This window comes from Rhinatrema bivittatum, chromosome 2 (genome assembly GCF_901001135.1).
Source record: "Rhinatrema bivittatum chromosome 2, aRhiBiv1.1, whole genome shotgun sequence".
In the NCBI taxonomy this organism is placed as follows: domain Eukaryota; kingdom Metazoa; phylum Chordata; class Amphibia; order Gymnophiona; family Rhinatrematidae; genus Rhinatrema; species Rhinatrema bivittatum.
Window position 1 is genome coordinate 659240898 of NC_042616.1, and position 24708 is coordinate 659265605.

Sequence of the window (24708 nt, forward strand, 5' to 3'; positions counted from 1 at the left end):
AAATGTGTTAAGGCCTTGAAGAAACTAGTACCGTACAGCTTCTTTAGGAGGTTGAGTTAGATACTTTTACTGGCCCAACATAAGAACTAAAGATACTTAAGCCTTAAGACACCACACAGGTCCTTTTCTCCAGTCATGACAGCTAGGCCCTAAGAATGAAGTATAAATATTGCAACTAATAAAACCATAATACAGGACAATAAGTCTGTTGGAGCTTTCAGTGGAAGGTGTGCCTGGTAGAGGTGCTAGACACATAGTGGAACTAGAAAAAGTGCAGAGGGCGGCAAAAAAAAATGACAAAGCGGATGGAAAAGCTCCTCTATGATAAGAAGCTATACATAGGCTAGGGATCTTCAGCTTGGAAAAGAGACGGCTGAGCGAGGACATGATAAAAGTTTATAAAATCACATATGGGGTGGAACAAGTAAATAAAGGATGAGTATTTACCCTTTCAAATAATACTATAAGGGGACACTTCATGAAACTAACCAGCAGAGTAAAAAAAAAAAAAAAATTATAGAAAATACTTTTTTACTCAGCATACAATCAAAGTGTGGAATCTGTTGCCAGAGGACGTGGTCAAGGTGACTAGCATAGTGAGGTTTAAAAGAGGTCTGGTCAAGTTCCTGCAGGAAAAGTCCATAAAAACATTAGCAGCCAGGTAGACGAGGGAAAGCCAAGTACTTGTGACTCAGACTGGCTACTACTGTTGAAGACAGGATGCTGGGCCTTGGTCTGACCTAGCATGGCACGTCTTATGTACACTAGGTTTAATTCCTTACCTGTCTCTTGTTGCTTTAGCTAGTTTGTCTTCAGACTTCCTATCATGTGTCTCTAAACCTAACATGAAGCTTCCTCGGCCAAGTTGGGCTTCAGACTGTTCTAGTTTTTCTGACAAATCAAAGACCTGGCCAGTGGTGTAATCTGCATTCTGTAAGGAAAAAAAATATGTAAGAACATAAGAACATAAGAACATGCCATACTGGGTCAGACCAAGGGTCCATCAAGTCCATGTAACAGCCTTAAAAACATGAATTGCTGTACATTTATACAAGCAAGACTAGAAAATGAAAGGTTATGTCTTGACAAAATACTTAATACAAACCAAGTAGATATCAATTTAAAAAACTATGTACTGTTTTCATTTAAAAAGAAAATGAGAGCAAGGTACAGGTAAACACTCTGCAGGGTCCCTCCAGCCCCTCAAAGATACAGAGCAGATCAGCAGGGCAGCGAGGGTTCATTCTTTCGAGAGGAACTGAAACATAATCCCAAGCACTTTTAGGGCTTTACTCAAAAATGGAATCTTTATTGAGGAAGACCCTGAAGAACCTTATGTAATTAAGAATCCTTTCACAGTCAGAATGGGGAAAAAAGTTATTTTTAAAATAAGGTTCCTAGTGTTTGAAATTACTTGCTGCAATCACAGCAGACCCAAGCACACAGCCTGGCCCCTTAAAATGTCCCTGTCTTTGATATGCAGTTTATCTCCAATTTGTCTTGTTTAAAACCACCCATAGGTTACTCTGACTGCTTCTAGTAAGTCAGTCTTTGCAATTCCGAAGACAGCTGGATGCTTTCAAAAGGAAAAAAGGATTTACTTAAGTTGATTGGGCCTTGATAAAATAAGACACAATATTACTGATCCAGAACATCCCTAGATAGTTCCAGGAGTATTCTCAGTGAAGTTTTTGTTACAAAACGCTTTAACTGCTTCCACCCTCATGCATAATCATAGTAACTTGCACAAGGCTGGAACTTCTGAAAGAACTGCTTGCTAATGAAAGACATGGAATGCTATCATGTTCTAACTTACCCTTTCACCACTCCAGTTTTCATTTCTAAAAGTATTTTTAATTAATAAACTATTCAGTTCAAAATCTGCAGGCAGAAATCATTATATAACTAACAGAAGTTATCATCACTAGATCCAATGCCTCTTTCATTCAAAATATCAGCCAATCAAATTTCATTAACAAGCAAAACCTGGCAAAGGGGTGGAAGGAATCCTGGGTCTCAGAGAGGTGCTAGATGGGGAGTCTTTAGGCCGTGCAGGGACGGCTGTTAACTCTGCTGATCTGGTAATCCCCTTTTAAACTCCTCATTCTATCACCAGCAGAGGTCAAAAGTTTTATTTCCAGCCCTTATTCCTGGGGGAATTCTTCACAGAATTTCCCTCCCCTGCAGAATTTGAGCTGCACCATTCCCAGACAGTGGGAACAGAAGGAGAAGCCACTTTGCATGGAGCCAACAAAAGAGTTGTGGCTGAAGAGCTGCAGGAAGTGTTGGCTCTGCAAACCAGCCAGAACAAGAGCTACTGCTGTGCCAGAAAGCTGGCAGAAGCAATGCTCTTTTAGACTGCGATTAGAAGAGAGAAGCTGGAAGGAGGCTGGGGAACAGAAGCATGAAAGAGGCTGAGGAGTGATAGTGAGAGAAGGGAAAGGCTGGTGGAGGGGAAGAGAGAGGCCAGTGGGGGAAGTGGACAGAGAAGAGAGGCCAGTGAGGGAGGAGGAAAGGGAAGAGAGAGCAAGAGGGGCTGATGGAGACAAACTGGGGGAAAAGGGTGGGAAGGAGAGAAAGTAGTGGGGACAATCTCGTAAGAAGTGGAGGGGGAATGGTCCACTGCAGGATGAGGATTACAACACTCCTGGGGGAATTCTGTGCCAACTATTTAAAATTCTGCTATTCTGTATCTTTAAGTAACTTTTTTTCTGCATTGCAGTTTAAATTACTCAAAGAGTTCTATACTGTATTATTTTGACAAAACAAGATGCAGAATTTTAAAATAGACAGAATCTTTAATTTTTGGTTCAAAATCTTACCAAAAGAATTCAGCCCTGAAAGCTATCCTTTGCACTTGTCCAGACTGCAGGAGAATTCCTTGATTGTCATTACTTCAGTTGTATAAATAATTGCAACACACTAGATAAAATCCATTTATAACACAAAAGGAGCTGAAATAAACCAAAACAAAATACTAAATCATGCCCCCCACCCAACAAAAAAATGTGCATATGCTCTATTTATATTTTAGAAAACACAGTGGGGGGTTCCCATGTAAATTGTCCTGGTAGATGTGCACACTTCAACTGTATGCGTCAAATGTTATAACTGTCTAAATTCTTAAAATACACATTCCACAAAAAAATGTATGCTAACCACAAATATGCTGATTAAAGACCAGATGTACTAAAGGAAAATTGGTTTCTACCTGCTATTTTTTGTTCCTCTAATACAATAGATCAGTCCAGACAAGTGGGTTTTGCATCCCTACCAGCAGATGAAGGCAGAGAACAAAAACTTTGAGGCACCGCTATATATCTGAGTGCGCCACCTGCAGTCCCTCAGTGTTAATCTGTACCCAAGCTAAACAGTAGAGACCATCCCCCCTTTTCAGGGCAAACAGGAAACTCAGGGTTGGAAACCCCCTGACCTGGAGCTCCCATGCTTCCAGATTAAAAAAAACAAAACAAAACAAAAATCACTGATAACCACATAACTCAACTCAACAGTCATCAGCTTATTCACAGTTTGTAAAGTTTCTGCAATTAATACTAGGGCATTCAGTCTTTCGGCAGTAAAACCAGGGTGGGTCTCTGGACTAATCTGTGGTATGACAGGAATGAAAATTAGCAGTAAGAACCAATTTTCCTTTCCTGTTCATACCCAGATCAGTCCAGACAAGTGGGATGTACCAAAACACCCCTAGCCTGGGCGGAATCCCGAAAGACCCACGCACAAAACACTCATCAAAAGTTGCATCTTCCTGCTTGGTAAAAGTATGAAGCGTTGACCATGCCACTGCCCTACATATCTCCTGCGGAAACATCAACTAACATTCCAATCAGGAGGTTGCCTGCACCCTTGTAGAATGCGCTCGCAAGCCTGCTAACACCTCCTGACCTTTACAAATATAAGCAGAGGAAGTGGTTTCTTTCAACCAACGAGAGATTGTACCTTAGGAGATAAGGCCTCAATTCTTCACACCCCCAAACAGAAAAGGCGATCAAACTGCCGGAAAGTATCGGTACATCCAAAAGATACAGCTCTCTAGACTAGTCCGGAAAGGCCGGAAGTTCCATTGTCTGATACAAATGAAAGGAGGAAATCATTCACATCGTCACCCTGTCATTATCAATCCGCAGAAAGGGATCCTTGCAAGATAGAGCCTGCAGCTCCAAAATCCACCTGGCCAAACATATAGCTATAAAAAACACAGCCTTCAAGGATCTGGCCTTGAACGACCTTAAGGGCTCAAAGGGAGCCCCCACAGAGCACTCGCAGTACCAGGTTGAGGTTCCAATCCAGACATAACTTCTGTACCGAAGGATGTAAATGCTTGACTCATTTCAGAAAATGCACAACATCTGGATGGGAGGCAAACTACTTTCCCCGCCACCTGCCCCTAAGGTACCCAAGGCTTAAACCTGAACACGGAGAGAGCTATAAGCCAGCCCCTTTGACAGCCCCTGCTGCAAAAAAGCCAAAATGTGAGGAATGCCCATAGCTAGGGGATCCAGGTGCTGCTGTAGACACCAAGACTCAAACATCTTCCTGATCCTTACTTAAGCCATGGAGGTAGAAGGCCTTCTAGTCTGGAGCAAAGTGGAAATGATTGTCTCCGAATATCCCCTTCAAGTGCAACTGCCGCCTCTCAAAAGTCAAACCATGAGACAAAAGCAATCCTCCCGATCAAAAAATATGGGACCTTGCCGAAGTAATCCTGGCAGGTGAGTCAACCTGAGGGGTCCGTCTATCACGAGATGTACCAAATCTGCGAACCACGGCCGACATGGCCACTCCGGCGCCACCAGAACCAACTTCCCTGGATACACCTCTATGCGCCACAACACTTGACCGACGAGCGGCCAAGGAGGAAACATGTATAGGAGAACCCCCGTCGGCCACGGGCAAACTAGAGCATTTAGTTCTTTTGCCCCGACTTCTCTTCTGTGACTGAAGAATCTGGTCACCTTTGCGTTGGCCCTCTTTGTCATTAGGACCAACTGGGAAACTCCCCACTTGGTACTTAAGCAATCCCAGGCCTTGGGGGGATAATTTCCATTCCCCCAGATTTAGATGCTGTCTGCTGAAGAAGTCCGCTTGCACATTGTCCATGCCCTCAACATGAGATGCCACTACTCCCTCAAGATGAAGTTTCACCCAAACAACTGCTCAGCCTCCAGAGCCACCCTTGTGACTATTCGTCCCTCCTTGACAATTGATGTATGCCACACCATTGTTGCATTGTCCAAGAAGATTCTCACAATCTGGCCCTTGACCCAAGGAAGAAAAGCCTTCCGGGCTCTGCGCACTGCCCTTGTCTCCAGGCGATTGATCGACCAAGTCAACTCAGTTGATGACTAAAGACCTTAGGCAGACCACCCCGGATACACTGCCCCCCCCCCCCCAATCCTTGAGGCTGGTGTTTGTGGACACTACCACCCTATCAGGGGCCTCCAGATCCACTCTCTTCTCCAAGTTCTGACAGGAGAGCCACCATGAGAGACTGGATCTGGATTCTCTCCAAAGAGGTAAAGGCAGGTGATACTCCTCTGAAAATGGATTCCATCTGGATCTCAGCACCTTCTGCAAAGGTTGCATGGAACCAAATCCAACATGGAAGCCATGGAGCCCAGGACCTGCAAATAATCACAGACCTTTGGCACCGGCAGACGGAGCAGACGCTTCACATGTGCCTGCAACTTTGACACGCTGTCCACGGTCAGGAACACCTAGTCTTTCTGGGTATCAAATCACACTCCCAGATACTCTAATGATTGGATTAGCACTAGATGACTCTGCCACATTTATCACCCAACCCAGTGAACTCAATCTGTTCATCACTCACTGGACAGAACGACCACATTCCTACTCCATCTTTGTCCAAATGAGCCAATCGTCCAGATATGGATGGATCAAAATCACATCATGCCTCAAGGCTACCGTTACCACCACCATCACTTTTGAAAATGTTTGGGGTGCCGTGGCTAAACCGAAGGGAAGAGCCCAAAACTGAAAATGCTAGTCCAGTACCATGAACTGTAGAAACGTCTGATGGTCCCTTTGAATGGGAATATGGAGGTAGGCCTCTTTCAGGTCCAATGACACCAAGAACTGTATCGCTGCAGACAGTTGCTATAACTGTGCACAACGTCTCCATCTGAAAACGTGGAACTCACACGGTTACATTCACCTTTTGCAAATCCAGAATGGGCCGGAAGGAGCCCTCCTTTTTGGGAACCACAAAATAAATGGAGTAACTCCCTTGTCTCTGTTTGGCCAATGGGACTCAACTATGGTGTCTAACCTTTGTAGAGTCCCCTTTACTGCTTCCTGTTTGCTTCGAGACTTGCAGTCTCGAAAGGCCTCTAGAAAGGCCTCCGTGACAGGGCGTGATAATTCTAACGCATAGCTGTTTCTTACCTCCTCAGAACCCACTGATCTGAGGAAATCTTGGCCAAAAGTGGGACAACCTACCCCCTACTGCCTCCATGGAGGAATGGGCGCACCCAGCTTCACTGTGCTGACTTCACTTCTCCGGTCCCCTGACCGGCAACATCTCTGGAGGATCTGTGGGCACTCCAAAAGGACTTCTGTCTACCCAGAGACTGCTTTGGCCCCAAAGCAGAGGAAGTCTTGCCTGAACAGAACCCTTGGGTATCCCTAACACAGGACTGGGGAGGGAAAACCTTCTTGCCGCTCATCTTATCTTCAGGCAAGTTATTTCCTTTTGACTCCCTCAAAGTCTTCTTCAATTGATCCAAATCCTCCCCAAACAAGAGCTTCCCTTTAAAAGGGGAGAGTGCACAACAGACTTGGATATGTCAGCCGACCAATTGTGCAACCATAAAAGTCTGCGAGCCACCACCACCTAGACCATGCTCCTGGCCAAAGGATGCACCAAGTCATACAGCTCATCCGCCACATAAGCCACATCAGCTTCCAGTGGTGTTAAATGTCCCGGTTGAAGCTTGTTCCTAAGCCTTCTGAACCCAGCACAAACAGGTCCTCTGCATCATACTGCCACAAATTGCCGCCTCAGGCTTAAAGCAGAAACTTCAAACATCCGTTTCAACTGAATCTCCAATTTACGGTCCCAAACATCCTTCAGAGTGGCTGAACCCGCCACTGGAATTGTTGTCTTTTTAGTGATGGTGGATACCGCTGCATCTACCTTAGGAACTCGTAGGAGATCCAGAATATCTTCCTTCATTAGGTACAGCTTCGCCATTGCGCGAATAACCTTCAAGCCTGCTTCTGGGAAGTCCCATTCCAAGTTTATCAGCTTATGGATCTTCTTAGGCAGTGGGAAGGCACTAGGGGGACTACGCAGGCCATCTAGGACTGGGCTCACCCCTTCATTATTAGACTCCGAGAGCTACCTTAACACCCAGTTCCTCCAAAATCTGGGGAATGAAAGGACACAACTTTTCCTTCTTGAACGGTCGGACCACTCTAGGATCATCCCCCTCCGTCACTGGTATTTTATCTGGATCAGGGTCATCCTTATTCACATCAGGATCGGCATTTGGGTTCAAATCTGCACCCACATCCGCGTCCGCTCCATAAGGGTCTGCAGGGTCCTCCTGCAGGTCAAAGTCATCTAAATTCCTGAGATCACTCTCGGCCTCAGTGCGACCAAGACCCAGATGCCTTAAAAGGTCCCCAGAGCCTCCTGAAGACCCCATCTTTGGCCTCTTGACCAAGCGACATGGGGGTCTTCTCTCTGAGACGCTTTCCCCCTGGCTCCCTTTCAAGCTAGAAAGGGCCTTATGCAGGAGCAGGCCAAACTCCGGAGAAAACTCCTCCGGATCCTCAGCACACTGATCAGGTAGACTACCATCAGACTAGCTATCCTCTATCCTAATCCTCCGCAGACACCTGATCCTCAGGCAAGAAAGGGGAGGGGAATCTCCGGCATCCCTGGCAGGCTCGGACCACAGACTGCGATCCTCTGCTTCCCAGTTGACAAATTTGATCCTCCCGGAACCACAGCCACAGCTCCCGATGATCTAGGGGTCCTCCTTTCACCAGCTGCACAAATCGTTGGTTCAGTGTGCTGTGGCAGTCAAAAAATAAAACAATGTTAGGAATTATTAGGAAGGGAATGGTGAATAAAATGGAAAATGTCATAATGCCTCTATATCGCTCCATGGTGAGACTGCACCTTGAATACTGTGTACAATTCTGGTCGCCGCATCTCAAAAAAGATATGGTTGCGATGGAGAAGGTACTGAGAAGGGCAACCAAAATGATAAAGGGGATGGAACAGCTCCCCTTGAGGAAAGACTACAGAGATTAGGACTGTTCAGCTTGGAGAAGAGATGGCTGAGGGGGGATATGACAGAGGTGTTTAAAATCATGAGAGGTTTAGAATGGGTAAATGTAAATTGGTTATTTACTCTTTCAGATAATAGAAGGACTACAGGGCACTCCATGAAGTTAGCATGTGGCACATTTAAAACTAATCGGAGAAGAGCAAGTTTGCTTACAGTAAACAGTGTTTTCCATAGATAGCAGATGAATTAGCCATGCTGTCTTGGATATCCTCTGGTCCTGTAGGTGGCGGAGCTCTTAAAGTAAAGTTCTGAGACTTGCTGTACTGTGTGCCTGCTTGCACTTCCCCCGCTTCCCTCATTCTCCTCAATCCATGATTAAGCAGATGATATGGTAGCAAGACTGTCCGGGGAGGCGGGAGGGTCAGAATGGCTAATTCATCCGCTATCTACGAAAAACACTGTTTACGGTAAGCAAACTTGCTCTTTTCCCGTAGATAAGCAGCATGAATTAGTCATGCTGTCTGGGAGTCCCTAGTTGGTGGCTTGAGTGACACGTTTTGATCATGTTTGTGATGAGTTTCATCATGTGCTCAAGACATTGGAGAAAAACATGCAGACAGTCCTTTGTTTGGTTCTTGAGTTAGGAGGTGGTGAATGTATGCAGCAAGGACCAGGTTGCAGCCTTGCAAATGTCCACAATGGGCACGTCATGCAAGTGTGCTATGGAAGTCGCCATAGTGCGTACCTTGTGTGCTTTAGGTGATGAAGCTAAGGATTCTGAGCGTTTCCCATAGCAATATTGTATGCAGTTTGTGATCCAAGTTGATAGTGTCCTCTTGGAGACAGGTAAGCCTGGAGCATTAGGGTTAAACGAGACGAATAACTGCGATACTCTATTCTCCGAGGCTGTTATTTGTTTATAGTAAGCAAGTGCATGCTTGCAATCCAGTGTGTGTAGCCTATGTTCCGCAGCATTGCTATGAGGTTTAGGACCAGAAGGTTAGAAGAGTGATAAACTGGTTGAGGTGGAAAGATAAAATCACTTTAGGGAGGAAGGTAGGATGCGTGCGTAACGTGACCTTGCTGTGGTAGAATTCTAGATATGGAGAGTAGTGTACCAGGGCTTGAAGCTCACTGACACATCTCACAGAGGTAAGTGCTACTAGAAAGAGTACTTTCCAAGAAAGGAATCTGGGATGGCGCGCGCCCCAGAGTTTGTACCAGCAAGGGCGTGAACCTCGGGGGCGTCCCCCCATAGTGATGTCATCCGCTTCCACCTTAAAAGGTCTTTGCTTGCAACTGCGAATCGAGTTAGCAAGGGGAATTCTTTCTCCGCTGCTCTGCCTCCACCAACTTACCTAGGGGTACCTGCTCCTCGGGGGCTCCACGCTCTCTTCTTGATTTCAGATTGCTAAGACGGGATACGGTACTCGCTCCTCGAGGGTCTACGTCCCTGAATGCTCAGAAGACTCCTTACTACCTGGAAGCGATCTGGGAGGCTCGAAAGGAGGTAACATGAGTTGTTCTAGTACAATGTTTAAGTCCCAAGGTACGGGGGAGCTTCCGGATCGGTGGATGTAGACATAAAACTCGAAATTAGGGGGGGGGTGAGAGGATATCGGTGCGTCATTGTGCAGAGAGTGATACGCTGCTATGGCACTTAGATTGACTCTGACTGAGGCTGTGGTTAGACCTTTTTGGTAGAGCAGATGAAGATAACCTAGTTCCGAAGGACAGGTGAGTGGGTCCAGACTGCTGTCCGAGCACCAAGAGGCATACCGTGTCCGTTTTCTTCTGTAATTTAATCACGTGGAGGGCTTTCTAGAAGCCATCAGAATATCCTGGAGCTGAGGTGACAGGTCTAGGCTTTGGAATAACAGCCTTTCAATCTCCAAGCTGTGAGAATCAGAGAGGAATGGAGTGGATGTAGGAGGGAGCCCCCTTCCTGGGTGAGGAGGCGAGGGTTGCTTCCCAGGGGGATTGGTTGTTCTACCGATAGCCGAATCAGATATGTGTACCATGGTTGCCTGGGCCACACTGGAGCAATGAGAATGAGATCCGTGTTGTCTGAGATGTACCTCTGGACCATGCGAGAAATTAGCGGTATTGGGCGGGGGGGGGGGGGGGAAGGCATACAGCAGGCTCTATGTCCAATCTATGAGAAATTCGCCCTGCACTAGTCTCAGGTCGCTTGGATATATCAAGCAGAAGGTCTGAACCTTGCAGTTGCGCTCCGTAGTGAAGAGATCGATGCGTGGCCAGCCCCAGGTTTGAAAGAGTTTGAGTTTCTGATGAAGTTCCCGTTTGTGGGGGATGAAAATTTCTGCTCAGTTTGTCCGCTTTGGTGTTGTTGATGCCCGGTAGGTCGGTGGCTTGCAGGGTTATGGACCGTTTGTTTGTCCATTCCAGGATTTTTATTGCCTCCTTGCACAGGGTCCAGGAATCTAACCCTCCTTTGTTTATATAGAACATGGCCACTTGATTGTCCGTGTGGATCATGACTGTTTTCCTTTCTAGTGTTTTTTCGCAGGTTTGGAGAGCATTTTGAATTGCCCTCAGTTCCAGTAGATTGATTTGCTGTGTGCGTTCCCAGGTGGACCATAGGCCCTGAGTCTGCAGGCGGATTAGGCAAGCGCCCCATCCTTTGGTTGATGCATCTGTGGTGAGGATATCGGATATGATGGACTGGGGGTTGCAGTGGGACTCCCACTGTGAGAGCTATTGGTGTCAACCACCAGTCCAAGTCCTGCTTCATGCTGGATGTGTTGTGACGGGCATAGAGAGACGGTTGGAGAACTGGTTCCATTGTGTCTTTAGGCCCCATTGTAGACGCTGCATATGGAGATGTGTGTGTGGGACCACATAGCTGCCGCCATATGTCCCAGGAGTGTTAAGATTTGGCGAGCAAGGGCAGTGGCAGACTGCCGGAGGTGGTGTGCAAGCATTGTCAAGTTGATCACTCGTGCTTCGGGAAGAAAGGCCCTGTCCATTGAGGTGTCGATATGGGCTCCAATGAACTGCAATGTTTGAGTGGGTTGCAGATTTGATTTTTCGTAATTTATCATTAGGCCCAAACCATCCAAGCATTTGATGGTAGTAATGAGATTTTCTTGTAGAAGAGACGGGTTGGGTGCTACTAGAAGCCAATCGTCTAGATAGGGAATATCTGGATTCCTTGTCGTCGTAGGTGAACCACTGCTACCCCTAGGCATTTGGTGAAAACTCTGGGAGCAGAGGAGAGGCCAAATGGGAGTACACCTTATATTGAAAGTGGCGGCCAGTGGCCATAAAGCAAAGGTACCGGCAGGAGGCTGGGTGCATCAGTATGTGGGAGTAAGCATCCTGAGATCCATGGAACACATCCAGTCGTTGGGCTGAATGAAAGGAAGAAAGGACTTGAGGGATGTCATCTTGAATTTTTCCATCGTCATGTGCTTGTTGAGCACTCTGAGATCAGGATTGGACTTAGCCCTCCTGATTTCTTTGGAATGAGGAAGCATTGAGAATAGAATCCTGTGTGAAACTGCGGTACAGGCAGTTCGCGGATGCATTGTTGTTGGACTAAGTTGTTGATCTCCAGGTGCATTTGATCGTAGTGAACAGCTAGGTGTCTTGTATGCACTAGATGTGGCATGGGGGGGGGGGGGGGGGGGAATTGGACGTTGAGGGAGTATCCTTTTATTATTTTCAATACCCAGAGGTCAGTCATAATGGCTTCCCATGCTGGTAGGAAATGGGATAATCTGCCTCCAACCAGGAGTGGTAGCGGTGGGTTTGGGTTCCCGAAAAACTGTGTGATGGTTTCAGGGGATTGGGATCCTGTGGTGTCTGAGATTGTTTTGGAGTCCTCTGACGCTGTCTAGCCCCTTGTGTTTGTGAAGACTGAGGGCGAGAGGTCGAGTAATATGGTGGCCACGAGACCAGATAAGGCCTGAAGGGTCGGAGCTGATATGATGGCTTGCAGTAAGATTGATAATACCGCCTAGAGGATGATGGGTCAGATGGAAAGGTTAGAAACAGAACTGCCAGTTTTTGTTCTTTTAACTGGGCTACTGTTTCCCGGAATTGGTCCCCATACAAATTATCGGGTAGGCAGGGCAGGTTTGCTAATTTTTCATGCACATCCTCTCAGATGGCACTGGCTCTCAGCCATGCAAGTCTTCCAGCTGCGATGGCATTGGCTGTGGATCTTGCAGATGTTTCAAACGCCTTGTATACCGAACATATGAGGTGTCGCAGGCCTTCTTCCATATGATGGAACTTTTCAGGGAGTTGCTGGCCAGGAGATCCTTCCTGAAGCTTGGGTTTTAGTGATTGTAAACTCTTGAATAGATACTGGGTGATTACAAACTGGTGGTGTTGAATTTTTGCATTGAGCATACCTGATTGGTATGCTCTTTTCCAGAAGTCAACCATGTATTTCGAGTCTCTCCCGGGGGGTGTATTCGAATGCAGGCAAGACTTTCGAGCCTTTTGCATTGCTGACTCGACAACTACTGAAGCATGAGGTAATTGAACATGCGAGTAGTAGGATGATTGTCGCATTCTATAATTCAATTCGGACTTCCTGGAAGTGGAAGGGCCTGACAGGGGTGTATCCCAGGCCTTTTCATGACTGAATCCAGTACTTCGTGAGATGGAAGAGCAGTAAGTTCTGCTGGGCTCTCAAATATTTTTAGGAGGCCAAGAACATCCGCTCTTGGATCTGGAAGTTTTTTGGTTTCAATGTTTAGTCTTTGTCCCACCTTCTCGAGGAACTTAGAATAAGGCAGAGCCTCTGGAAGAGAGACTGGTTCTGGCTGTTCTTCTGGGGGGTCGGAAGGGTATCCTGGTTGGAAGGGAACCTGGTGATGATGTCTGAGATGTCTGGTCCCTAGGAGGAGGAGAAGGGGAAGGGGAAGGTGGTGTGGGTGTAGGCCCCAGACTGGCAGGCGTCCACCCTGAGTCGCTACTGTTGCCAAGAACTGTGATAAAATCAAGGAAATTTGCGACATCGCCTGCAAGGCTAATGTTTCTTGAGGTGGTATGTCCGGTAAAAGTGACGCACCCCGTGGTGCAGCTTGTGGCGGCAAAGTGGGTCACTCAGTCTCTGAGTCTGGAGTTTTAGGGATTGCTGATGACTTTACCTTCTTGTGTAAAGGCTTGTAAGGGCTCGATGATGGAGCTGCTGAGGATGCTGGAGAGGCTTCTGGGGGAGAAAATGAAATATCTTCGTCCACTATCAAGAGAGGTGACAGTTCTTTCTGCCTCTTGTGGCCAGATATGCTTTTTTGGTGGCTTCGAAGGTTTTTGCGTCGATGGAGTCGATGTCACATGGTGGTGATGGTGCGTCGGAGCTCATGTGCTTCAAAGTTTTGTGGCCATGCTTCGAGCTGAAGCATGGCTTCTGCTACCGGTGCCGGATGCATCGGAGCCTGACGCCGGTCGATGCCGATGACGTCTTTGACGCATTAGGAGCGTCACCTGCGCCGTGCATTGATGGCAACTTCTTCACGGTCGAAGCAGGAGGCCCCACCGAAGCAGCCAGAGGATGCACCGATGCTTTCAAAGGATGGGGAGGTCCCAGGGAGGATTGAGCCGACTCCTCTGAGGGGGCATAAGATCCTGAAGCAGTCCCTGCCGTTAGCCTGGTCATGGTTTGGACCCAGGCAAAGGTAGAAGCGGGTATGTCTGTCTGTAATAGACATTTTCCTGCACTGACAGAATTTGAATCCTGGTGGACGAGGCATTTTCTGTTTTTTTCATGAGAAAAATTTGAAGAATGGAGTTAAGCCTAACTACGAGATAGAAGCAGAGAAAAATCACCTCTTTTTTTCTTCACAGAAAAACAGTATAAGGAGACAGAGCTCCTCGTGCTGTTAGGCTCGCAGAAAAAAATGGACTGAGGAGACTGAGGGAAGCGGGGGAGGTGCCAAGCAGGCACACACTACAGCAAGACTCAGAACTTTACTTTGAGAGCTTCACTACCTACAGGACCGGAGGACGTAGCAGACAGCATGGCTAATTCATGCTGCTTATCTACGGGAAAAAGTTCTTTTCACTCAATGCACAATTAAACTCTGGAATTTGTTACCAGGGGACGTGATTAGTGCAGTTAGTGTAGCTGGGTTTAAAAAAGGTTTGGATAAGTTCTTGAAGGAGAAGTCCATTACCTGCTATTAATCAAGATGACTTAGAAAAATAGCCACTGCTATTACTAGCATCAGTAGCCTGGGATATACTTAGTTTTTGGGTACTTGCCAGATACTTGTAACCTGATTGGCCACTGTTGGAAACAGGATGCAGGGCTTGATGGACCCTTGGTCTGACCCAGTATGGCATGTTCTCATGTTCTTATAGTGCATGCCGATGAAAGAAGCAGGCCACATACGCGGTCACAAAAAGCAGGCCTCACACGCGTTTGGCAAGACGAGCCGTGTTGTTTCGAATGGCGCACAAGAAACCTCCTCCAGCCACTGGGACCCCCCCCGGCGGTAAAAAGGAAAGGCAGGCTTTCAACTCACTCCTTGCAATCAGTGCCAACAGCCCCGCTGTCAAAGGTGCCCTGCCGCCGAGCCGTTGTGACTGAAGTTCCTGTCTTCCCCTAATCATCTTTTTTTTTTTTTTTAAACGCAAACCAACAAGCAGGAATACTTCCCTATTCAAGGAACATGGTTTGAGAGAGGAGACCTTGGAGGCAATGAGGGAGCAAGTCTCCTGGCTATTAGGGCCTCCAGAAACAGTGGGCTACAAACAGACAGGGGTTACCAACCCCCCCATTTGCTCGGCTCCACCTGAGGGATGGTCCTCAAAGGTACCTAACGCCTCAGTCCAATCTCTGATTTTCTGCTATGACTGAATTCTTTCTTTTATTATTATTATTTTTATTTTTTTAATTTTAGTCAGACTACAGGTTTGCACCTCTACCATCTGCTGAAGACAGAGAAATACTGAGGGACTGCAAGTGGCACTCTCAACTATGTAGCAATGCCTTAAAGTTTTTGTTCTCTGCCTCCATCTGCTGGTAGTAATGTAAAACCCACTTGTCTGGACCGATCTGGGTATGAACAGGAAACATTTTTACCATTGACAAAATTGGAAAGGCCTTAACTCAAGAAGACCCCTTTTGCCTTGAGGCTGGAGAAATAATATATTAACAATGCTTTTTTTTTTTTTTTAATCTACTTTTTAATGAATTGAAAAAAACACGCTCTTAGCCCAATATCATCATTTTGGCTTTTTAAAAAGCAAAATAGCCCTTGTTCTTTTTGCAGTTTTTCATAAGAATGCATACCAAACAGCAATAGGTTCTCCATATCAATTTAAAGATTTTAAGTACATGGATTTGAGTAAACTGTTGATGCATCTCCCCACAATTCCCCATGAGCAGTCAGGTTAGCAAGAGTGTCACAAATTAACTGGACCTAACTGGTCCCCACTGCCTATGACCTCATACCCACTGCATGAACCAATCAGATTGTACTCCATTAGAGCCCAGTTGGCTGTTTCCTAAGGCTCAGAAGAATTTCAGAGGAGCAGCTTACAGAACTTAAAAAATGACAACTCTAATTGATCAAAGGCATTATAAGTCCTGAGACATTACACAGCGACTGAGGATCAGTTTTTTTCTTTACATTCTGTGACACTGCATTTTAACTTCATGCATGGGTAAATCGACTCAAAGTTACTGTTAGATGTCAAAAAACAAACAATGGAAGAAAACATAAGAGCCAGAGCAAGAGCCTCCTCAAACTGATGAAAAACAACAGGTTCCTAGATAACAGTTTCTATCACAGATAACAGAACTTTGAGGCTGTGGCACCAAATCAGCTGAGAGATGTGAACTGAGCAAGTTCATGAGTCTGTGCAGACAGAACAGGGCTACCTCAAGGAGCTTGGGCAGAGTGACATCAATGTAGCATCAGAAAAAAAAAAAAAAATCAATAAGATTATATATATGGGTCTAGGCACTCTTTTGTGGGTCGAGCATTTTTAAACATTGCATGCCACCACTAGGGATAAGTAATTAGGTTTCTGAATTTCAGGAGGTTGGGCAAGAAGGAACATATTTAAAGGGCTAACATCCCAAAATTCCAATGCCGGGATAGGAAAGAGAAAAATAGCATTGGTGTAGTACTTACAGTGAGCAGACTGGAAGAGCTTAGCGTGTTCACCCAGTATTTGTTCCACAAAAGCTCGAGCAATTTACGATCCAGAGAAGATTTGAAGTAGGACACCTCCAAGGCGTAATATCTTAAAAGAACGCAAAACAAAAAACAGGCTGAACCAGTGCATTCCTAAAAATAAGTTTGAGAAGCAGAGCATGTGTAGAGGTAGGGTTGAGGACCAGGTGCTCCTGGAGCCCTCCTTTCACTGCCAGAGGTCCCTGTCTGGAATCTGAAGCAGCCTAATAGCAACTTTAAAAGTTGATCCCTGCCACCAGAATTTGCTGGCCTATACAAAACGAGATGTCCTTTCCGTCTGGTCTACAGTGGGCACAGATCGCCAGTATAACTGGCGTCCTGCGTAAGGAACTAGATCTACTCCTGGCCCACAGAAGAAGGCTGTGGTACAGTGGGTTGTGACAGACCGTGCTGGACCTACTGTCCCACCCAGCATCTTTTGCAAACACTGTAAATTTTGTAAACTATTGAAAAACACAGCACCCCATCCTATATACTGTAGAACTGCTGATTCCCGCCCCCCCCCCCCAAAAAATTAATTTCACCATTGTTGCTGGCATCCCTCTCAGTGAACATGCATCCAGAGCAACCAGGAGCAGGAGTATGCTCAAATTAAAAACCAGCATTAAAAATCCCATGAAGCATATTCAAGACTACTGGAGAACTGTGCAGACACTGTTATACAGTTTTGGGAATGTGAACGTATTCAAGACCACTGGAGGGCTGTGCAGAAACTGTTATATGAGGTAACGAGTGTGATGTTAGTATTAAATGTTAAAGTGTTTTTATTTGATAATTTCTGCACCTATACTTTTCCCTCAGGTTATATGAAATTGTGGTGCTGTAAGGCATTCTTATTGGCTTAAAAAATGCATATTACAAAACTGGACGACAGGGTAATCCCTGTTTAAAAAGTCCAACTCAAAGTTAAAATTAAAAGAACAACTCTGATTTTATTTTACGTTATTATTCTTTATTGTAAATCATATACTGTGTATAAACAAACAGATCGATACACAGGAAGCAAAAATATACCCACATAATATACGTAGCACAGCGCTGGCTCTGGAACAAAATTTTTTGCTTAAAGCTCTGCTACATCCCAGCTCTACTTATATAGGTTAAACTAGCAAAGTCAGCAAGCCATCTGGTTTCTGCTTGCATGTTTCACACCACAAACTTTATTGCTTTGTCTGCTTTGTCTCCCCCTTATCTTCTCTCCCTTCGCATTCCTTCCCACAGGCTATTTGCTTCGTACCCTCAGAGTTATCTCCTGCCCATCCTGTGGCTTACTTTGTTGATTCTGCCGGTGTCTGTGAATTCCTGCAAAGACAGTTTATAGCTTTCTTCTTCAGAGTCTGGCATTCAAGGTCTCAGGTTTGTGTTTCTGGTATTTTTCCATCAGCAGACATACCATCAGTATGTTCAGCAATGGTGGAGAAGCCGGGGATTGAACCCGGGTATAATCGGCATCCCCTACTATTGGGTAACTGAAGAACATGCTCTTTCACATTTGTCAACTGGAGAAATACGCAGAGCAATTGGATTTTCAAAAAAAGCACAGATCCTTCCCAAAAACCTGGGACTTATATTTGCAACATTTATCTTCTTGAGCGAGAAGTTTGATCTTGAATGACCTGACTTTGTAATGGTGCATGCCGGATAAACTTCACATAGGACACTGTTTCTTTTTTATTTTGCCTTCTTCCAGACTGAGATATGGAGGGCTGGGGGAAGGGAAGAGGTGGGAGACTTCAGTTGAATGTGTCTATGTGATTTTCTGAGCCTGGGTGCAGCAGAGTATTTGCACCCTGGCTTGCTTTGTTCACTTGTTCAAATAAATATATTTAGCCATAAAAATCCCATGAGGTATATCTGGGCACTACTGGCCAGCCACAGGACTCTCCCCATCAACCAGGCTGATGATCACTTGAGTACTGGCTTAGCCATGCGAGTCTGTTCTGCAAGTACAACACGCTAATGTAACGAGAAATGAGGGATAGAAAACATGAAATGCCTGGCTGATTACTGTTTTAAGTTATAAAACACAGAGAATTCTACCAACCAAACTGCTCACTTGGTTAATATGCCCCCATCTTGTCTGGCACAGTGGAACAAGCAGCTGGGCTGTTATGCTGCTAGTCATGGTGGTGGGGATAGAAGTAACCTTTCTCCGCAGCATTCTTAATAGCTGTTGTGCTGCTCTGTTTAAGGCTGTTGCTGTGCATGGGTTTGGCTCATCAGAGCTGCTCATCTCACACCTCTTGTTTTGGTGTCCTTACAGCCAAACTTGCAAGTGTAAACCACAACGATGCACCTTGAGCAACATTTGTTACTTTCCATTAGACCTTGGGGACCAGGCAGCAAAAGCTAATTTACTGTGTCACTGTTAATGAAGCGGGGGTCTACAGACATTTGTAAGGGAGTTTGGCGCATGGCCTTCGGGGTGCTTCCATAATAAACAATATTAGCAATCCTCGCCTGAACTATTCCACCTCTTCACAGCCAAGTATCATATAATCATCACTTTTCACATTAGCAAAAGCTGTTCTACAATTCTCTAGTACCAAAAGTAAAACTCTGGTTTAGATAAAGAGCAGTTAAACTCGTCTCCGCCCCTCCAAATTATTATTTCCCCCTTTTCTTTCTAACTTTCATTTAATCCCTTGAGAGACATTACAGTTTCCTACTTGCATGCAAAGAACGTAGGCACACGGCTGTGCTGCTATGCTGCTTCTCATCAGAACTTCACCCAGATCCTGCATCAAGGTGTGTTGCGTACAGCTCTAGCACAAACAGCTTGAGAAAGGACTTGTGGAAGCAGAGGAGGAGTTTTTTTCCCACCTGCTCCACTGGACTTTCCAGCTCAATCAGAACCAGCCTCTGTTTGGCTACAGTGCTTAGAGCCTTCATTCATAACTAGCCCACAGATCTGTCCCCAATTTTTATATCCCTCTCCTGAGTTGATCCTATACTGACAGTCCTCCAGAACTTGGCTAACATGGACCTCAAGTCTGGCTGCTAGTTATTGCCTTTAAGATGGCAGAGGCTCGCCTGCCCCAGGAGCTATGAACACTACCCTCTGTGGCACCCCCAGCTAGCCAGGGAGTAAATATCTGGCTCAGGAATTCAACCTGGGCCTTCTTTAGGACAGTGCACAGTATTACTGCCAAGCTGGGTCCAGAAACAGAGTTCTAAGAGCAGGGGACACGGCTGTGAGACAATATGCATGCCTATGCGCACAAATCAAGCATTACAACAAAATAAAGGGACCAGAGAAAAGATTCAAAGCAAAACCAATGCAAGCTGCCTGGCCGGTGCTGCTGAAATACTCACTGCTTGCAATGCACGCCAAAATCTTCTATCTTATTGAGCGGGATGGTCTGGTACTCTGAAGGGCCTTCATCTGGAGGTTTGTAGCCCTGAGAGATTCAAACACCAAGTGGCAAAAGTAGGTAAGAAAAATTGCTTCAAATTCATTAAGTATTAAAAACATACCAAAAAGCTGTACTCCTGTAGCACAGGAACAACTCAAAAGTCATCAGTTCCTCTTACCCCCCCACTCCCCGATAGAAAAATGCCACATACTGTATTGATACATGCAATAAAATGGAGAGACCAACTGCACTGCTGCTATGCTTGAAGAAAAGAACGTCCCCTCATTTCACTGAATAATTCCTTCAAACACTTCCCACCCTTGTTTCCTGCTGCCAAGCCTGCTCACGTGCTAGGATGGTAATCTAGCGGATGGAATCAGCCTAGTTCTTAGAGAGCCAGTGACACACCAAGCTGTGAAATACATTACAGGTACATCTAATCATGGGGCAATTCATCATCACAGTTTATGCATCCAGTGGGGAATAGTCCCGTCCGTTAATTCACATTACAGAACAGCCTAGGAATGCACAGAATGGCTTTGTTAGGGTCCTGCCAGCTTGCTGCTTAATTACAATAGCTCTGGACTATCAAAAGCAAAAAATAAGCATAGGTTGTTCTGTTGCAAGTTTGTACCAGAGATTAAATCTTCACGAACACAATTCTTCTGACATAACAGCACCTCATTTTTCAAAATTAGACCCAGAATTAAACATCTTTGCATAGTTTTATACTTGGGGATCCTTGCAGGTCTCTTTGGTTAACACAAAAGCAGGAAAGGACGTGCGAGATTGCACTGAGCATGCTATGGCAAGCACTTGAACATTCTTTGGCAGCAGCAGATCGCCAGATGGCAGTGATAGCCCCGTTTATAATAGCTCCCCTTCCAGTGAGGCTATCACTACCGTTTGCTTTGCTTGGGGGTATCACTATCACCTGTGTTTCTATAACAGATACTAATCTCTGGCAGTTTCCTACTTGCTGACAGGAACAACTATTAATAGCAATCAAAAATGTTACTCTTTCTTTGTGTACACCCTGAGCAGGGATGTAAATGCCTCTTTTCAAAGAAGTTTGCTAACCAGTGAGACAAACTTGCAGAGGATCAGTTTAACAATTCTGAGACAGGCCCATTGCTAACAGACAATACTGCTATTACTTTGAATTTCTGAAGAGCCATACTGAGGCCAGTATTTAAAGCTAGCCGGCTATGTAAGTTAGGAAGATAAGACTTATTTGGCTAAATTACATGGGATATTCAGTGACATGGCAATGCCGCTGAATATACCTGGTTAACTTTAGATCTGCTATGAGGTATGTCTGAATACTGCTACTTATCTGGCTAAGGTAACTGGATAGGAAGCACTGCCCAGTTACACCCAATACTTGCCCATTGATTATCCGGTTAAGTGGTATAGCCAGATATTCAGCAACAGTCACTGAATTACCGTCTGACTTATCTGGCCCCCACTGAATCTCTCCTAGGTCCATGAAAAGGAGGTGGCAGGGGTGTGTGCGCGTGTTTGGCGTTGGGGAATCTTAGAGGTTTTCCTAGTGGATCTCGGGGAAGCCTTAGATTTTGGTGAATCTGACCAGGATGAAATCTGCCTGGCTCAAGTTTTACTTTGGAAAGTTCAGTGTCCCTCAGACTTCTTTACACTATATTTATACAGAGCTTTGTGTGAGCCTGCAGGGGGCTCTCACAATAACCAGCACAGCAGCACCCTGCTTTACTCAGACTCCCAACAGGAACACCCAAGGAAGAAGAGCTTTTGTAGGATAAACATGTTCTTGTTAAACAGGTTGTGCAGCTCAGCTTTCTGGCTCCCTGTCAGGAATACGGCGGTCTGATCAACCGCCTAATGCCAGGGACAGGATGAGTCCGACTGGGTAGTAGCAACTGTTGATACATAACATGGGGGGATAGTGATCAATCATTTCTCTCTCGCACGCACACTTGCTTACGGCACGGTATAAGAGAGCAGGACTTTCCAGTGTCCGGCGGGAGTAGGAGATATTGCCTCCATAGACGTATAGTGCGCTGAGCACTGAAAACCCCCTTCTCGCCTTTGCTGACCTGACGACTCCTAGATACAAGGCTGATGACATGAAGGGTGCTGAAAGGCATATGCAATCATGTGGTATGTAAATAACTTTCTGTAAATAACGTATATTACCATGATGTCACATTAATAAATGATGTCATAGATATTGTGTCAGAGTGCCTTACTCTCTCATTCCCAACATTTGGCATCACGAACAGGATGTCTCTATTTAAAAGGAAAAATGGAAGAGAGATATCCGAACCACCAAGCCCGGTGGATCTTAAAATTCCCAGATGGGAAAAAACCCCGTATAAAATGTTGGCCCAGGAATGGGCTACGAATACAGGGCTCGTGGAGGCTTGGGATATAGGAGGAGAACCTTTAGATATTGTAAATCAACTCCAACAGGTCCCCGTAATAAAAGGAAAATAATTGGGACAGTGGGACGGAGAGGATGGGTAGTATTAACAGGATATAGGAAATGTCATGAACAAAAAAGCGTGTTGCAAGAGAAATTAGTTGAACTAGTGTGAGAGATAGACAACCTCCTCAAAGATAATGTTATGCTTAGGTGTCACTTAGAGACGTTTAAACAGAAGGCAGAACATTATCAGACAGTGGCCGAACTAGTCGCTGTGCGGGTAGCACAACACAAATATAGAAAACGAGGAGGAAGAGTAAATCATTCTAAAATACGAGCATGTATTATGAAAGATGACTGGGATCCAGAGATATGGGATGGGGACATATGGGACTCTACGGACAGTGAGGAGGCAGTAATACCCCCTCCCCCCGTAGAGCAAGCCTGTCCCATAGTCAGGCGTAAATTAAAGCAGACCAGCGATGGTAGAGCTATAGAACAGGAGGGTACACAAGCTATCAGAACAGTAGTTTGGCAAGGGGACATGACGGACTTGTTTCGAGTAGTTGCCGCCAATAAAACAAGGTATAGCACTGTATTAGATTGGCCCGTCAGTAACAAACCATTATATAATATGCATGATATCATACAGCGTATCAAAGAAATTACCATGCAAACATGGTGTCTGAGCAACTTGCAGGGAGATTTCCTGGACCTACCCTGCCCGGTACGGCTCAGGCAGAGATTATGCGTACCGTAATCCCGGCACACAGGTCCATTATGTTGACCTTGCTATTAAATATGGCTGGGAAGAAAATTGGAGATTTGATTCGGGCAATCAGAGAGGTCCTAGATTTAGGGATACAAGAGCGCAATGATAAGACTTTCACATTTAAAGGCGAAGTATGTGACAGAGGAGAAGGTATTCGAAAGGGATACAGGGATCTCCAAAACCGAGATACGGACGCACGCGTGTCAAGAAGAGATATGTTTGCAGCACTGATAGCTGCCGGAGTGGCTAAAGAGAAAATAGATGGTATTCCAACCAAAGATATGTATAAATTGTGTCTGCAAAAATGCAAGGGTAAACAAAAGAAAGTTTACGCGGAAGGGAGGAAGACTGGGGAAAAGTGTTACTAACAAAGAGGAACCAATTGTTGCAAGAGAAAAAAAGAGCAAGAGGTAAATGCTACAAACCCCTTCATAAACGAGTATGGTTTGATACACTATTGGGAGGATTGGGTACAGGAATGGGGGCATTAAATTCTATGGACATAGAGGTATTAGCGAACAGAATTGCCACGGCCGGAGGGGATACGGGCCTCATCACTAACATTATTGCAAATTGGATTCCCGACCCCGCACAATTGCAACAGTATGTGCAGAAGTATTTGCATTTAAATAATGATTTGGTTATAGAAGGGTGGAATGCCACTTGAGAAATGGGACATAATCTGACTGCATTTGTTAATTGGACACAGTCCCGTATGCAAGCTTTGTATCTACAACAGATAGAGATGATACAAACCAAACTAAGAACATAAGAACATAAGAAATTGCCATGCTGGGTCAGACCAAGGGTCCATCAAGCCCAGCATCCTGTTTCCAACAGAGGACAAAACCAGGCCACAAGAACCTGGCAATTACCCAAACACTAAGAAGATCCCATGCTACTGATGCAATTAATAGCAGTGGCTATTCCCTAAGTAAAATTGATTAATAGCCATTAATGGACTTCTCCTCCAAGAACTTATCCAAACCTTTTTTGAACCCAGCTACACTAACCACATCCTCTGGCAACAAATTCCAGAGCTTTATTGTGCGTTGAGTGAAAAAGAATTTTCTCCGATTAGTCTTAAATGTGCTACTTGCTAACTTCATGGAATGCCCCCTAGTCCTTCTATTATTCGAAAGTGAAAATAACTGAGTTACATCTAGTCGTTCAAGACCTCTCATGATCTTAAAGACCTCTATCATATCCCCCCTCAGCCGTCTCTTCTCCAAGCTGAACAGCCCTAATCTCTTCAGCCTATCCTCATAGGGAAGCTGTTCCATCCCCTTTATCATTTTGGTTGCCCTTCTCTGTACCTTCTCCATCACAACTATATCTTTTTTGAGATGCATGAGTATTTCTCCTAATTGGAAGGAATTATTCCTATCATATGTACCATACCAATATCCTGTAGGCTGGCTGCCACAGCCACAGTATACAATAGGCGACACAAATTGGTGTACAGGCCGAATTACGTTTTATAACGCCTCCAATACATTAACAAATACTGTATGTAAATTTACATCACTTCCTTTCCCAGTCTATCTTCCTGAAAGAGGAAGTGTGCTAATACAAGTTTTGCATAATAACAATTGGATACAGACCACCAATAATCACACTATTGACAATATAATATGTACCCCTACACTAATGGGATTGGCTTGCCCTTTAATGTATTCCACATTACCCGATGATTGCTCGTTGCAGCAAC

The 24708-nt window shown here is 45.2% G+C and overlaps 1 protein-coding gene across 1 annotated transcript in view; it reads right to left on the reverse strand.

The window, feature by feature from the left end:
* COPS5 (COP9 signalosome subunit 5) overlaps window positions 1–24708 on the reverse strand; it is a 52313-nt gene that overhangs the window by 3010 nt on the left and 24595 nt on the right. Inside the window, exons 5-7 of the mRNA XM_029591418.1 lie at window positions 19781–19866; window positions 16403–16514; window positions 783–931 (exon numbers count right to left, since the gene is read on the reverse strand). Coding sequence (XP_029447278.1) covers window positions 783–931; window positions 16403–16514; window positions 19781–19866 — 347 coding nt within the window. The remainder of the gene's footprint in view (window positions 1–782; window positions 932–16402; window positions 16515–19780; window positions 19867–24708) is intronic.